This window comes from Schistocerca gregaria, chromosome 8, assembly GCF_023897955.1.
Source record: "Schistocerca gregaria isolate iqSchGreg1 chromosome 8, iqSchGreg1.2, whole genome shotgun sequence".
NCBI lineage: Eukaryota > Metazoa > Arthropoda > Insecta > Orthoptera > Acrididae > Schistocerca > Schistocerca gregaria.
The window spans coordinates 454,622,194-454,639,307 of NC_064927.1; the positions used below are offsets into that span (position 1 = coordinate 454,622,194).

Sequence of the window (17,114 nt, forward strand, 5' to 3'; positions counted from 1 at the left end):
CAGGCATTATGTGATGGAAAACACAGGCTATACATAAAATGCTACCACAAAATTCCACAAAAATGCTAATACAGCAGTTCAAAATCAATGTAGAATCATCTTTTTTGTTGTTCTGGAGTTAACTTGATGATAGTGTACAGTTTTCAGTGGGGCAGTCAGTTTTGCATAACCCAGCTGTTGTGTAAAAACATAAACATGAAAGACAGAAGTGAAGATGTGCAAATTTAGTGCAACACTCTAATCAGCAGTTCAGTTATTACTACCCCAGTAGTAATATGTAGAAAGAATTTCTTTGATGGTTATTGCATGCCACTGAAATCATTTTGCACATAAGTAGGTTTGTACGCTCGAGTAAAGGATGCACAATCAGAATTGTTGATTTCACCTACAAGCACACAGTAGTATAAACTAGGGAAACATTCTCCTTTGATCTAGTTATTTGTGTCAACCTTTGTGATGTTTCAGTCAAGTGCTTCTGAGAAGTTTGTGTGTTATGTCCATTACATGCTTATACAGCTGCATCTCTGTACATGTGACAATAGCATTATCTATTAACTTGTTCTGTAAGATTAATTTTAACAGAGTCACAGCAGCTGTATCACCTCAGGGTCACTGATTATAATTCTGACAAGTTTACTGAAATTGTGATGCCTAACTTAATAAAAAGTGAGGAACTTGTCTCTTGAGCTTTGTAGCTAATTTCTCTTCAGTAACCAGCACTTGCCCACAAATACTTTTTCCCCCCTGGCAACAGTGGAAGTCTAGCACACCTCTCCCTCCGCTGCACTCCAAAACTGCCTGACAATAACAAGTCCTCAACTTTAGGAACTGACAGCATCACATCAGTATGTATTTCTACAGGATCTATGTGTATCTGCTTGATGTTTAGTCTTCCTACAGACACATTGTCATCATCTCAGTTTTGAGAAATAAAGCATTTTTTGTTTCTCTTAATGGAGTTGTGCTTGTATTCTTAATTGTTCACTTTTATTGCATTTCAGGGGAGTTCTTAAGAAGATGACTCAACAGGCAGTTTCACATCACAAAGAAAATAAAAATACTATCATGATACATAAGACAGTTGTGCGCTTCAAAGCAACCAAAATGAGAAAATTGTTGATTGGTTTTTGCCCCTTTTATGCTCCTTTTTTTTTTTTTTTTTTTTTTTTTTTTTTTTTTTTTTTTTTCCCCCCACCTCTGGAGAACATACAGGGTGTATCAAAAAGAAACATCTGATTTGACACATCTATATTTCTGAACTTAATAAATATGTACAATGAATTTTTGTTATTTGATGAACAGGAAACTCAAACTTCCCCCCCCCCCCCCCCCCCCAATAGGTGTTGAATATGCCCCCTTGAAATGCTCGGCATGTGTCTCTGCGGTATTCAGTTGTTCCCGCACTGTCTTGAGTTACAGCTGCTGTTATGCAATGTCTCAGTTAATTCATTGTTGTTGGTAATGGAGGCACATATATCGTCTTTCATAAACTCCCACAAGAAATAACCACGTACAGTCAGGTCCGGTGACTTGGGAGGCCAGTAATGTAAGGTTGAATCATTTGGTCCAGTGTGACCAATCCATCGTTCAGTAATACTTTTATTTAAAAATCTCGCACTTCTAGATGCCAGTGTGCTACCTAGCAGAAGTTTGTTCTTTCTAATAGTACATTGTTCATGCACATATATCAAATAACATAATAATTATAATTTTTTTTAAAAAATCAGGTGATTCTTTTTGACATACCCTGTATACTGATAATGCTGCATAAACTGCACACTCTGAACATATAGTAGGATTTGTTGGAGAAAATTAATAGTTCTGCCTTTCATTCTTCAAAAAGATAAGGGTTGTACTTTCAGCCATCAACTATCAGATCCCTCACTCCTCAGGTTCATGATAATAAACTGCATTCCCCAATCTTACATGCAAATGATGTCTGAAAAAACGAATGAAAATATTCATCACTGTGTGAGAAAGTTGGTCTTCTTCAACATGTTCATTTTAAAATGGAATTTTCACATACTGTTAAGTTTAGATATCTATACTTTCTTCCATGATGTCCCCAGGGTCTCGAGGAATGAGTGCATGGGGTTTGATGGTGGTCCATTCATCTGATAGGGATGTAAGCTACACAGCCTCCTTGGTGCTATTTGTGGAAAGCAGGCAGTGTGCCAGTACTGGCTTTCACAGCTTCTCTTCTCTTCTAACAACAACAACAAAAACATGACACCACACTACACGTGTTCTCATCAGTCAGCTATTGAAGACAATCACAGTTACGACATATCACATGCAAACTGCCCAAGCATTCTAAACTAGAGAGGATTTGACACAGGCACAAGCCACACAAAAAAGCTTCATTATTATGACTTAGAAAGAAATTTCCTGAACCATTTCTTCTTGTTTTTCTCTTTTGACAAAAGAGAAAATAATAATATTCTCTCCCATAATTTCTGATATATGCTTTGACACATTGTGTGTTTTTCATTTGGACAAATAATGTTACATTTCTGTGTAAATTTTGATTATATTTGGTCTGTTTTTAAATTTTTTTGCTTATTTGTACCACTTTTTAAGCTCCTCTTATATTTTACGAAGCTAATGAAGTTGAGTTTTTGATTTTCTAAAGCTCCACCAGAATGTGTGACCAGTTTCAGTGAGAGTACTATGAAAATGCCACAGTAATCAAATAGCATGTGAAACAGTAACTGAGAAGATTTTATATGTGTGTAAATGTGGACAAGAACTTAAGCTGGAATAAACATATTGACTTCCTCTCAAATAAACTAAGCAGTTTTGCATTTATAATACAAGTACTAGCTAATTCCACTGACTTGAATCTGTCATTAGATACAGGATAATTTTCTGGGGAAGTTCAAGTAGTTCATCTTGAATACTGAAACTGCAAAAACAAATTATCCAATACATGTGTACTGCACAGTAAACAGAGTTTTGTTGCCCATTATTTCAGAAACTGGAAATGCTAAATGTTCTCTCCGTATACATTCATGACATTATAATCTTCCTACATGGCAGACAAACATTAGTTGAAGAGAATCATTTTAACTATACATATAACACAAGAAATAAAAATAATTTTATGCTACCTACACACCAGTTGAAATTATATGCATGGACTCCAAAGTTTTTGAGGATGACAATACATAACAAGTTAATGGGCAAAAACATATTTAATATGAAGCCAGAAATTTTAAAAATGAGACCACAGCAGATTCTGCGATAGAAATGCTACTATTCAAAAGAAGAATTCATGGAGGATGAAATGATAATTTGAGCAAGGGGTAATTAAGTGTTAGATTTTATTGCATGTATGTATAGCAAAATTGTATTATTATTATTATTTATTATTTTTATTTTCATTTCTCAGACGTTATGTCTGGTTCAAAATGGAAAGTGATGTGGACCTTGATCAAGCATGACTTCCTTTTAACTGTACGATATACGTTACATTGCATTTAGGAACTTTTGGGTAATTGAACATGTATCCATAATTACATATTTCTGTAGTTGTATATATAAGTTTGGATGTAGCTGTATTGCGTTGATGCACTGGTGGATATTGTGTGGTATGACTCCTGTAGTTGATAGTATAATTGGTATAATGTCAACTTTATCGTGATGCCACTTGTCCTTGAATTCCTCAGCCAGTTGGTTGTATTTTTCAATTTTTTCTCCTGTTTTCTTTTGTATATTTGTTGTATTGGGTATGGATATTTCGATTAGTTGTGTTAATTTCTTCTTTTTATTGGTGAGTATGATGTCAGGTTTGTTATGTATTGTTGTTTTATCTGTTATAATGGTTCTGTTCCAGTATAATTTGTATTCATCATTCTCCAGTACATTTTGTGGTGCATACTTATATGTGAGAATGTGTTGTTTTATAAGTTTACGCTGTAACGCAAGCTGTTGATGTATTATTTTTGCTACATTGTCATGTCTTCTGGGGTATTCTGTATTTGCTAGTATTGTGCTGCAAAATGCTTCAAGTCATACCTCGCTAACAGGAAACAAAGGGTGTCAGTGCAAGGGACTAGTGAATTAAGTCATCAGTTATCATCAGAATGGGAAGAAATTACATGTGGTGTCCCACAAGGATCCATCTTAGGGCCATTGCTTTTTCTTGTGTCCATTAATGAGCTCTCATCAGTTACACTGCCAGAAGCAGAGTTCATTTTGTTTTGCAGATGACACAAGTATTGCAATAAATAATATGTCAAGTGTAGTTCTAGAAAGATCTGCTAATGATATTTTCATGGATATTAATAAATGGTTTAAAGCCAACTCACTGACATTAAACTTCGAAAAGACTCACTATATGCAATTCAGAACCTGTAAGAGCTTTCCACCCAGCATATGTATAAAGTACGAAAAAGAGCAGATAGAAGAGGTTGACAGCCTTTAATTCCTGGGAATACAACTTGATAATAAATTCAGTTGGAAGGAGCACACCACAGAACTGCAGAAACGCCTTAACAAATCTGTATTTGCAATTTGAGTGTTAGCATAGGCGACATAAAAGTGAAAAAGCTTGCATACTTTGCCTACTTTCATTCCATAATGTCATATGGTATAATATTTTGGGGTAACTCTTCGAGTCAAACAAAAGTTTTCAGAGTCCAAAAGCGTGTAATACATATTATTTGTAGAGTAAACTCACGGACGTCTTGTAGAAACCTCTTCAAAGAACTGGTTATACTAACTACTGCCTCTCAGTATGTTTACTCCTTAATGAAATTTGTCCTAAATAATATATCTCTTTTTCCAACAAACACCTCAGTTCATACATACAATACCAGGAACAAAAATGATCTGCACAAGGACTTAAAAAGCACTTACTTTAGTTCAAAAAGGGGTCCACTACTCAGGAACACTCATCTTCAATAATTTGCCAGCAAACATAAAAAAATTAGTTACAAATAAAGATCAGTTTAAAAGGAGCCTGAAAGACTTACTAGTGGCCAACTCCTTCTACTCCGTTGACGAATTTTTTAATAGAAACAAATGATGTGTTGTATATATTTATACTATTAGTATTGTTATTTCAGCTTTAAAAAAAATTTAAAAAAAGGTGACATGTTCCACATCCACGAGGATCTCCTCAACACGGATCTATGGAACGAAAAACTAATCTAATCTAATCTAATCTCTACATCCTCTTGTGATGTGATCTACTGTTTCCCATTATTATTATTATTATTATTATTATTATTATTATTCTGTCTGTCAAGATCAGCTATTCCTTATTTATGGTGAAATTTTACCACAATTTGCTGTGTCTCCTGAACCTGAATCAATTGATTTAGATTATATACATTATGAGACAAATAAACCATGATTCACAATATTTGTTCATTTCATTACAAAAATTTATTAGGCATGGTCATATGAGAAATTGCAAACTCTTACCTTCTTGGCACTTGAAAACCAGTTCACCAAGTCAGTTATGAAGAGGAACTTAAGAGTTTGGAAGGGAATCTTGGTAACTGTGTGATTTGGAATTTTTCACATATGCACTATAGTTCTAGATATGAATGTCACTTTAGGGCTTTCTATTTTTATGAATTAACAAATAAGGACACTTTTAAAACTTTCGTACAACAAATTAAATTAGGCATCAGTAACTTTAACTAAAGTTTCTCCACCCATAGGACTTACCAACATTTTTCTCTAAAGATTAAAACCTGTATCAATCAAATGTATGTACTCACATAGCTAACATATCTAGGTTTTGTGCCATTGTGTTCATAGTGTCTCCAGAAGTGAGTGCATGTGACATTGTTTGATGATGATTTATCCAATGGATCAGTGGGTTGTCTGAGGCCTTATTATTGTGCTAACTGTGAGCTGGTATAGGAATGGCTTTATGTTCTTGTTAGAACTAAACAAGGTGTATCAAGTGGAAAAAATTATATTAAATTAATTCTGTTTAAAAAAGTTAAGTCTTTTGCATTTCAGCCTTTCTGTGACTTCTCCATAGTATAAGGGGCGACAAGAAAGTGTCTTTTCAAAGACTGTAGAGTCCAGAATGAGTATCCCATCAGACAAAAGCACCATGAGCATTGAGGCAATCATCTGAGTGACGCATCAGGTTGAAGATACCCGTTTCTTAAAACATTGTGTCGTGCTTCATGAAGAAGTCTGTAACTGCCTGCTGCACATCCTCATCCAGGGGGAATTGTCAACCTCCCTAGGCATTTTTTAAGGCACTGAAGGTCTGATAATCACATAAGGATTAATCAGGACTATAGGGTGGGTGCTCCAGTGTCTCCCCCTCGAGTTGACATAACTTTTGTGTTACAACACATTTGCTATAAAGGGACACACGAAATCATGAAACAGCAGTACCTCTTGTCCACAACAGTGGTTTTTACAGAAATGCTGCCCCATATACGTTCTTCATTCTCTAGTGGATGTCTACCAGTGTTTGTCCTTCGGCAGCCAAGAAGAGAACGTTGGTCCTCGTTGGACACATTTGGTAATAATGTCACCATAATTCACATTTCTGCATTTACTGCACCCACATCAGAAAGACACGAATGCCACATTAATCCCTTGCCTACATGTTGGTGCTTGTACACCCACATAAAAGTTACGCTATGTTGCATACATGCTGCAGCAGTGTCCTCAAAGAGAAACTTTTTGATTTTAGATATGTTTTTCCATCTCCCAAAATGTACGTCTCCTGATACACTGAAGCTCTGAGCATGTCAATCAGCAATCAGAGCAGTACCCATCTACTAAGCAATTATGAGTTAACGTGACCATAAACAAATTCGTTAGTTGTTTAATCCTATTAAATACAAAAGGTACAACTTCTTCAGAAGTGCTCTCTCTCTCTCTCTCTCTCTCTCTCTCTCTCTCTCTCTCTCTCTCTCTCTCTCTCTCTCTCTCTCTCTCTCTCCCCCCCCCCCCCCCCCTCTGTATTGATATCGGTTGTTATAGGAGTACTACATGTGCAACTGCATTGTTATTTATGACAGTCTAGACACTACCACAATAGCTGCAGATAAGTAGATAATACACTACGTAGCAAATTCTCCACAGCGTAAAAAAAAAAAAAATCGCTTTTCTCACCGTTTGCTTTGCAGCAAGGATGATATTTTTTCCATAATGCATCATAGCTAATTATTAAGCACATTAAAAATGAGTACTAATAACATTGTTGATATAAGAAAATAGTCTTCTTAAGCAGCCGTCAAAACGACGTCAATCAGAGCACCAGGTGACACGAACAAGTTTAAAAACACAATGTAATCTCTAGCTTCTGGAATTTTATACAATCCCTTCATGTCAGAACAGATGGGGATGTGCAGAAAAGAATGGATATGTCCATCATGACAGAGAGTACATTGTGCCACTGTTAGTCTCTGCCTTCATGTTAAACTGACAAAATGAATGAACGAAAAGTGACTGTCTCTGTGCTTCTGTATGAGCACTTATTTCACTTTATCTTATCGTCAATTGCATGAGATGTAAGTTGGTGGCAGTAGGAAACATTCTGCAGTCTGCCACAAATGTGGGTTCTCAGAACTTTTTCAATATTGTTTCATGAAAACAGTCTTCTTGCTCTCGGGGGTTCTCTTTTGAGTTCACTTGATCAAACTTACTGGATACAAGTTTAGCAGCACACCTCCGAATTGCTTCGATATCTTCCTTTAACCTGATCTGGTGGGAATCCCAAACACTCAAGCAGTACTCAAGAATGGATGACACAAATGTTCTGTACACAGCCTCCCTTATAGGTGACCTACATTTTCCAAGAATTCTCTTACGGTCATTCTCTTTTATGTATGCCTTTCAACGACTCACTGCTTCTGCTATTCAGTGAGCAGTTTCCTTCACTCCTAAATTATTTAGCTTGTGTATGTGTATGGGGAGCATTCTAGGTAATACTTTTCTGTGACTGGAGAGTCCAGTGACAGGATTTCTATACCTTTGCTAATCTGCCCTGTAATGCAAAGTGAGCAGAGGTCCACATGTGTACCACATAGTAAGGTGTTTGTCCTGGGAGGTACAGTCGCTTATTGGTTGTCATCCAGTAGTGTATTATTTGTGAGTGATTTGATGCACTATGCCTATTTACGAAAGAAGGCATATCCTTGAAAAAGCATAAGAAAGTGAAACTCCATGAGTACTTTCATTTATTCTCCATGGACAAATACAGGATTTAATTTGGACTGTGGACATATTTTATATTACCTATCATAACTTTCTGGTACAAATGAAAGTATTCTACCCCTCTGAAAGGAATTGCTTAGTAGTATAAAACACTTATTGAAAGAAACTCCTTCAAAGCCATTTCAATGCTGCTTCCGCTAGATCTTTTTAAATTCTTTGGAAGTTTCTTCACTTAAAACTTCCAGGCTGATAGGCCGTGGTCGAAGTATAAAACTCTCCCCTGACATTTTGTCTCCCACAGTTGGAGATGAAACGTCAGAAGAGAGTTTTATACTTCGACCATGGCCTATCAGCCCGAAAGTTTTAAGTGAAGACAATACCGGCCATAAAAGCTTACATTGTATGATCTTTGGAAGTTTGTTACAAAAATTGATCCCTATCTAATAGGGACTGTGTTTGCAGCTTTTGTCGTATGCCTTTCCAGAGGATAACTGCAATGCCTTGTAGCATTATAAATGTGTACATAGCTACACCATTGTATGGCTTCTATTTTAAAATTAGTTTAGCAGATTTATAAACTTATTAGTGAAGTCTTACTTTTGAACATCACTTTGCAATACCCATAATAAATAAGCCTGCAGAGAATCCTAAGTGCCTTTTTATTATGGATGACTACCCTGTTTCTTATTTGCATGCTTGGCAGCAGCACAGTGCCATTTTTCCATATGCAAGGTATTGGCATGGTTAAGAATAGTAGATCATATTCTTTTGCTCATAATTCAGAACTTGTGGCATTGTCCTCATTGAGCAAATTGAAAGATTTCTGCCTAACATAATGTCAGCATATAGTTCAGTTTCATTTCTGAACCATCATCAGACGCAATATTCCATTGCACTCCGTCAGCCTGGTGGTGTATTTGAACTTGTTTTACCAAAGTTTAAGCTTAAGCGGTTATTTTGGAAGTACTTCTTCAAGCCAAGTAAGACATCAGAAACATTTAAAGGCCAGACTTTTATGTCATCTGCTTAGTTAAGTGCCTTGCTATTGTGCATTGTCGGTAGATCATTAACATATTGACTGACATGAGGTTGCTGCTGCTCACAGCAGAGCCTTACACCTCAGGCCATGTGCACATTGCTGGCCATAGCACAACCTCACGCCAAGGCCTGTTCTTGTCTGGCCTGGCAGTGAAACATCCATCACTACACTTGTACCAGTTCGTGTGTTAATATACAATATGAACAATAAAGGCCCCAGAACTGACCCCTGGGACACACACCACACTTTAAAGTAGCTAGATTTGAGTTGTACCCCGTAATAATGATACCCACTTTGTGTGTGACTAGTGTTACCTAGTAGCTGTTTTGCAGACATGAATGTAAGAGACTTTAGCTACTCCTCTAATACCATAAGATTCCAGTTTATCAAGTATCACCTACTAAAATACTTTGCCAAATGCATGTGATATATCTAGAAATAAACATGCCACACTTTCTTTATCATCTAATTTCATTAACAATGCATGCACTAGCTCACATATCACAGAAAATATTAAGTAGACTTTCCTAAAAGTGTTTTAGGGTGCTCGTAACACTTTTCCTTTGACAAGAATATGGAAAGGATAGATTGCTACTTACCACAAGAGCAGTCATTGGATCGCAGACAGGCACAATGAAAAATAATGCTAGAAATATTTCAGCTTTCAGGCCATTCGTGCTGGAAATATTTCAGTGTTCAGGTCAAGTCTTCCTGAGAAGTAGAAAACGCACACACGTTCCCTGAAACATATCTCAGACACACAGTCTACATGCCTCCTCCTTACCCCTGCCACCTGATTGCTGCTCACGTCAGACGCAGTCACAGTTCAGCTCCAGTGCCCGTAGACAGTGGCCACATATGTGTGAATTGTCATTGTCTGAATATGTGTGTTTTCTCCATTTCAGGAGAATGCTATTTCTGTATTTTTTAGCTATGACATTCAGTATTGTACAGTATACGTGCTACTTGCTATTCAGATTGTCACTGACTGTCTGACAAGGATATGTAACTCCCATCTGTGGTTGTATGTGGCACTGACACATAGATTAATGTTTGTGGTATTATGAAACAGACATATCTGACCAGAGTACTGTTTTACTTGCAGGGTTGAGTACCTTGAAAAGAGTAAGCATCTGCAAGAGCAGCTACGAGAATTACGTTCAGAGATAGAAGTTCTCAAGGTTGGGGAGAAGCAAAGCCAGCTTGACCAACTGCATGATGAGCAAGTCCGGCTTGGTGAAACCAAGTATTCAACTTTACGTAAGGTAAGTGTGTCAAACATGTGTCTTAGCTGTATTCCAAAATTTGGTAATAATCTTTCTTTCCAGTAAACAATGTTCAGCATTATTAGTCATGATTTTCTGAAGACATATGTGAGCAAAGATGAAACTATAAACTATTCTGTTTCATAGCATATCGTTCATGGTTACTATTTAACATCTGCTCTTTAGGGTTATTATCATAGCTAATATGTCATCTTTAGTAAGTGCCAATATTATGCAACAAAAGCATTTGCCATATGTCATCACTAATATCTACATTTAGTATGTTTCATCATGTTGTATATAAATGTCACTAGATAACTTCCTTGGCTTTAGTGAGACATTAAATAAAGAGCCAGACAATTTGCACTATAAAACTTCTCATCATCACTACAGAAAGGACAATCTATCTTTTCTGCAGAGTTGAGCCATAAAGTGATTTGTTTGTTTTTTTCCTTCTTTTATTTTTAAAGAAAGAAAGTAAAGACTTCATGTGGCAGCAAAGGATGATAATTTTATATTCTGTCAGACAGTCCACAATAGATTTTGCTTTATGACAACTGGCATTATCAAGACAACATGTAACATAATGGTCACTATATGCAATGTAAGGCAACAGTCAACTTTTACCAAGTCATGTCAAGGTAATTGCCAAATAGGCTCAACTTTCTAATTTAACTGATTTAATTAATTGGCATAACTAATGTCAGTGTCATAATTGAACATTATCATGATACATCACCCTATAATTTTTAATTTTCAGAGCAGTGGTTGAAAAACTAGAGCTTAACTCACTCATAAGTAGGGCGAGAATTGAGATATGAGATTCCACCAGGCGAAACACTTTTGTTTGCATCAGTCGGATTTTCATTTTCAGACAACGAAGAAATGCTCATAATTCCATTAATTAACTCAAATTTCTTCCCAAAACACTCAAATAACCTGGAGCTAGATATCTGGAAATCATTTACTAACCCAAAAATATCATGAAATATTCCCTTATAGTTCCGTAAGAAAGTCAGGGCTTAGCATAAGACAGATAATATGATTCAACAACAGCAACAGTGTGTGCTGTAGCAAATACAGTCATGAACGGACTATAGAGGAGCCTGGAATAAAACCACACTCACACTTGCACATTGTTATTAACAATTTCATATTGTACCACACTTACAATCAGTAATAAAAAAATGATACAAGGTAAACACAATTATTAAATACATTTCTGAAGTCCAATGAACTGTGATTGTTGCCATTTGTAACATCAGATTGCTTTATTAAAGAAATTACTGAGCTTCATTTGCACAAGGCTGACATCAGATATTAGTTACTATTAGAAAGTTAATAATCACTGGAATAATGCCACATATCAAAAACAACGGCAAAATTTAGGAAGGTTTATCTATTACTCTTGAGTACTTGTTTTGAAATGACATTAATGCAGTCTGCCATAACTCCTAACAGAAGTCAGTCTAATCAGTACTTTTTCGCCTCTATTGCAACTAGTAGACACTACCCATCCTCCATCTTCAACAAAATTCTGCCTGCAGCCAGCTTAATTATTACAACTCTATTTCACTGTATTAACAATAAATTGTAAATGGTTTAACAGGCAGCCAATTTACTGAGCCCACCATCTGAACTTCTGGGTAGGACAGTGGCTAGAAAATTGCTGGCGTATACAGCTTGGTAGATGTTGTCATCCATGAACATATAGTACTGTGTCCTTTGTACAATTGTAACACCAAGAACACTGGAAATACTAGGTAGTCACAACATATTAAGAAATACTGTTTGCTGGATAGTTGCAAATCATATCAGTAATAAATCTTCATTTGTATGGCCATAATTTAAACTTCAAAATTCTGATATACCAGTTTCAAACACCAATACACCAAATATGAAAACCAATATAATATCAACAATTATTTCAACAGACTGGATAGTATACACAAAGCATGAGAATCTTAAAATATTAATTGTTAACTGCCAGAGAATTTGCAGCTAACTTCCAGAACAAACATTTCTTATAGAAAGCAGTCACTTCCACATCACACTAGGACAAGAGAGTTGGTTGAGACCCAGGCACTGTATATTGATTAGATACATACATCAAAAAACGTTCTGCATCACCTCGGTTCCAAGAGTTCTGGAATCTGTACAGAAAATTGGAATAGAGATCAACATAAACATCATTTCTTCTCTTTTTATTGCTCATGAAAACCACACATTGCATGTTGCATTTTAAAATGCGAGACCTTCAGAGGTGGTGGTTGAGGTTGCTGTACACACTGGTTCCTCTGATACCCAGTAGCACATCCTGTGGCATTGATGCATGCCTATATTTGTCGTGGCATACTACCCACAAGTTCATCAAGGCACTGCTAGTCCAGATTGTCTCACTCCTCAACAGCAATTCGGCGTAGATCCCTCAGAGGGGTTGGTGGGTCACGTCATCCATAAACAGCCCTTTTCAATCAATCCCAGGCATGTTTGATAGGGTTCACATGTGGAAAACTTCTGGCCATTCTAGTCGAGCGATATCGTTATCATGAAAGAAGTCATTCACGAGATGTGCACGATGGGGGCGTGAATTGTCATCCATGAAGGATGAATGCCTCACCAATATGCTGCCGATATGGTTGCACTATCGATCAGAGGATGGCATTCACATGTCATACTGCCATTACGGCACCTTCTATGACCACCTGCAGCGTACATCAGCCCCACATAACACCAGCCCAAAACAACAGAGAACCTCCACCTTGCTGCACATGCTGGACAGTGTGTCTAAGGCATTCAGCCTGACCGGGTTCCATCTACGATGATTGTCTGGTTGAGGGCATATGTGATACTCATCGGTGAAGACAACGTATTGCCAGTCCTGAGCTGTCCATCCTGCATGTTGTTGGGCCCATCTGTACCGCGCTGCATGGTGTCGTGGTTGCAAAGATGGACCTCGCCATGGATGTTGGGAGTGAAGTTGCACATCTTGCAGCTATTGTGCAGTTTGAGTCATAACAAGACAACCTGTGGCTGCACGAAAAGCATTATTCAACATAGTGGCATTGCCGTCAGGGTTCCTCTGAGCCACAATCCGTTGGTAGCGGTCATCCACTGCAGTAGTAGCCCTTGCGTGGTCTGAGTGAGGCATACCATTGACAGTTCCTGTCTCTCTGTATCTCCTCCATGTCCGAACAACATCACTTTGGTTCACTCCAAGATGCCTGGACACTTCCTTGTTGAGAGCCCTTCGTAACACGAGCAAACTGCAGTATTGACCATTTAGGCATGGTTGAACTACAGACAAGATGAGCCGTGTACCTCCTTCCTGGTGGAGTGACTGCAACTGATCAGCTGTTGAACCCCCTCCATCTAATAGGCGCTGCTCATGCATGATTGTTTACATCTTTGGGCAGGTTTTGTGACATCTCTGAAGAATCAAAGGGACTGTGTCTTTGATACAATATCCACAGTCAACATCTATCTTCAGGAGTTCTTGGAACCGGGGTGATGCGAAACTTTTTTTGATGTGTGTAGATTTGACTCAAGGAGGAGGATTATATGTAGCAACCACAACAAGCCTGAGCCCAAACGATCTGCAAACAATTCCGATTGTGGACTAGTATGGACAAGAGTAACTAGGATTGGTGGACTTTGATTACCAGATAGATGTTTCTGCTGACTGCCAGATTCAGACACATTGGTCATACAGTCATTCAAGGAGAGCCAAAGTCAGTAGCTGAGAAATACTCGGAATATAATGTAGTAGCAAGCTGTGTTATTAACGTATTCAGTATCAACTGGGGAAAGTAATCATACATTATCGGCAAAGTAATTATGAACACATTGTCTAACAACTTCCAAGAACAACAATCTGATTATTCACACAAGAGAAATATTTTAGACCTCCTAGTTACAAACAGGCCAGTCTTTTTTTGAGAGGTTCACCAATGGCAAATAGGTCGTCAACAAAGCTAGGTGAGTGTTTACTTTCGGTCAAACTGTGTGAGTGAGTCAGTTTATTAAAGGATGACTGAGAACATGTAGTTGAGATCTGGCAAACACAGAACAATTATGGTTAAAGCTAAAAAATGTTACAAACCAAGGCCTGGATAAATACATCCCAAGTAAAGTTTAAAAAAAGTGACAAAGACCTAGCCTGGTTTAATGGTACCATTCAGACACTGTTCCAAAGACTTATACTGCTACACTCTCCAAAAAAATTCTGCTTATAGGTACAGCCCTCCAAAAATGCCACTGCGTTTACCATTTTGAAGATACGAATTTTGGTAAAATATTTTAAAATGCCATATCTCTGGAACAGTTGTAGATATTTTCTTGGTTTTTTTATTTGAAAGATAATTGCTTTATGATTACAAAGGAATTCTCCATTTGGACTTATATGTAAAAGTTCTGAACTTTTTATAATTTGTGGAAAAATTTTATTTTATTTTATTTTATTTTATTTTTCAAAAATGCCAGTGTGGTCTGTGGTGTGGGTTCCTGTAGTCATATCCTAGTTCATGAACCACAGGCAACGTATGAGTGGCCAAGTAAGTGGTCCCGACAGTCGGGATAACAGTTACTTTGGAATAAGGCTGGGCATCTCAGACATATTCTGAGTCGTGGTCACCTTTGTGCTCCTACGGCAAAGACTACCAAATCCACCAGTTAGTCCCTCAGCCGTTAGGGGTAAAACCCAATGGGACTCGGGGCAAGTGAGGCTAGCAACCTGCTTCCCTGGTACTTTAAATATGATGCTGGCAACAATCAGAGCAAAATGCCTCGGACCTTTGGAGGTGACGGAGTCTCACCTCTAACTGACAAACCAGGGACTCCTAAGATACGACTTGACAAACAAATGGTAATGAGATGGGGAGCTATTAATATCAATGGGGGCTACTCTGGGAAGAAGGTAAAGCTGGCAGAGGCTGCAAGTAAGATGGAGCTGGATGTTTTAGCTGTTAGTGACGCTCGAGTAAGGGGTGAGAAAGAAGAGGAAGTGGGAGAATACAAGGTCTACCTGTCAGGAGACAAAGCAGAAATAACACAATGGGGTGTAGGGCTTTACATCAGGAAAGAAATGGAACCCAGCGTAGTTGCAATAAGGTATGTAAACGAACGAATGATGTGTATAGATTTGACCGTGTCTAGCAAGAAAATTAGGATTGTGTCAGTATATTCACATTGTGAAAGGACAGATCAAAATAAGATGGATAGTTTTTATGAACTCAGTGATGTAGCTGTTAGAGTAAAAGACAAGGACAGTGTTCTACTCATGGGTGATTTTAACGCCAGGATTGGAAATTGAACAGAAAGGTATGAAAAGGTTATGGGTAAATTTGGAGAGGATATGGAGGCCAACAGGAACGGGAAACAACTCTTGGATTTCTGTGCCAGTATGGGCTTAGTAATCACAAACTCCTTTTTTAAACATAAGAACATTCACCGGTATACTTGGGAAGGCAGGGGAACCAGATCTGTCATTGACTATACAATAACAGATCAGGAATTCAGGAAGGCTGTGAGGGACACACGTGTATTCAGGGGATTCTTGAATGACACTGATCATTATTTAATCTGCAGTGAAATTGGGATTGTGAGGCCGAAAGTGCAAGAGATCAGGTCCATATGTAGGAGGATAAGAGTGGAGAAGCTTCAGGATAAGGAAATCAATCACAAGTACATAACAGCGATCTCAGGAAGGTACCAGTTAGTTGAATGTAGTCAATTACAGTCACTGGAAAAGGAATGGACAAGGCACAGGGATGCAGTACTAGAAGTGGCTAAAGAATGTCTTGGAACAGTAGTGTGTAAAAGTAGGATGAAGCAAACAGCTTGGTGGAATGACCCAGTCAAAGCAGCCTGTAAAAGGAAAAAGAAGGCTTATCAAAAATGGCTACATACTAAAGCTCAGGTAGACAGAGAAATTTATGTTGAAGAAAGAAACAAAGCCAAACAGATAATTGCAGCATCCAAGAAGAAATCTTGGGAAGACTTTGGAAACAGGTTGGAGACTATGGGTCAAGCTGCTGGAAAACCATTCTGGAGTGTAATTAGCAGTCTTTGAAAGGGAGGTAAGAAGGAAATGACAAGTATTTTGGACAGGTCAGGAAAATTGCTGGTGAATCCTGTAGATGCCTTGGGCAGATGGGGGGAATATTTTGAAGAGTTGCACAATGTAGGTGAGAATACGATCAGTAATGTTTCAGATTTCGAGGTAGAAGGGGATAGGAATGATGATGGAAATAGGATCACATTTGAGGAAGTGGAGAGGATGGTCAATAAATTGCAGTGCAATAAAGCAGCTGGGGTGGATGAAATTAAGTCAGAACTCATCAAATACAGTGGAATGTCAGGTCTTAAATGGCTACACAGGATAATTGAATTGGCCTGGGAGTCGGGACAGGTGCCATCAGACTGGACAAAAGCAGTAATCACACCAATCTTTAAACATGGAAACAGAAAAGATTGTAAGAACTACAGAGGTATCTGTTTAATCAGTGTTGTGGGTAAAATCTTCTCAGGTATTGTTGAAAGGAAAGTGCGAGTATTAGTTGAGGACCAATTGGATGAAAATCAGTGTGGGTTTAGGCCTCTTAGAGGTTGTCAGGACCAGATCTTTAGCTTACGGCAAATAATGAAGAAGTGTTATGAGTGGAACAGGG

The 17,114-nt window shown here is 37.9% G+C and overlaps 1 protein-coding gene across 1 annotated transcript in view; it reads left to right on the plus strand.

Annotated features, from left to right (window-relative positions):
* The window catches only part of LOC126284167 (merlin), a 163,067-nt gene that overhangs the window by 127,749 nt on the left and 18,204 nt on the right, over nucleotides 1–17,114 (plus strand). The window contains exon 11 of the mRNA XM_049982899.1: nucleotides 10,287–10,446. Coding sequence (XP_049838856.1) covers nucleotides 10,287–10,446 — 160 coding nt within the window. The remainder of the gene's footprint in view (nucleotides 1–10,286; nucleotides 10,447–17,114) is intronic.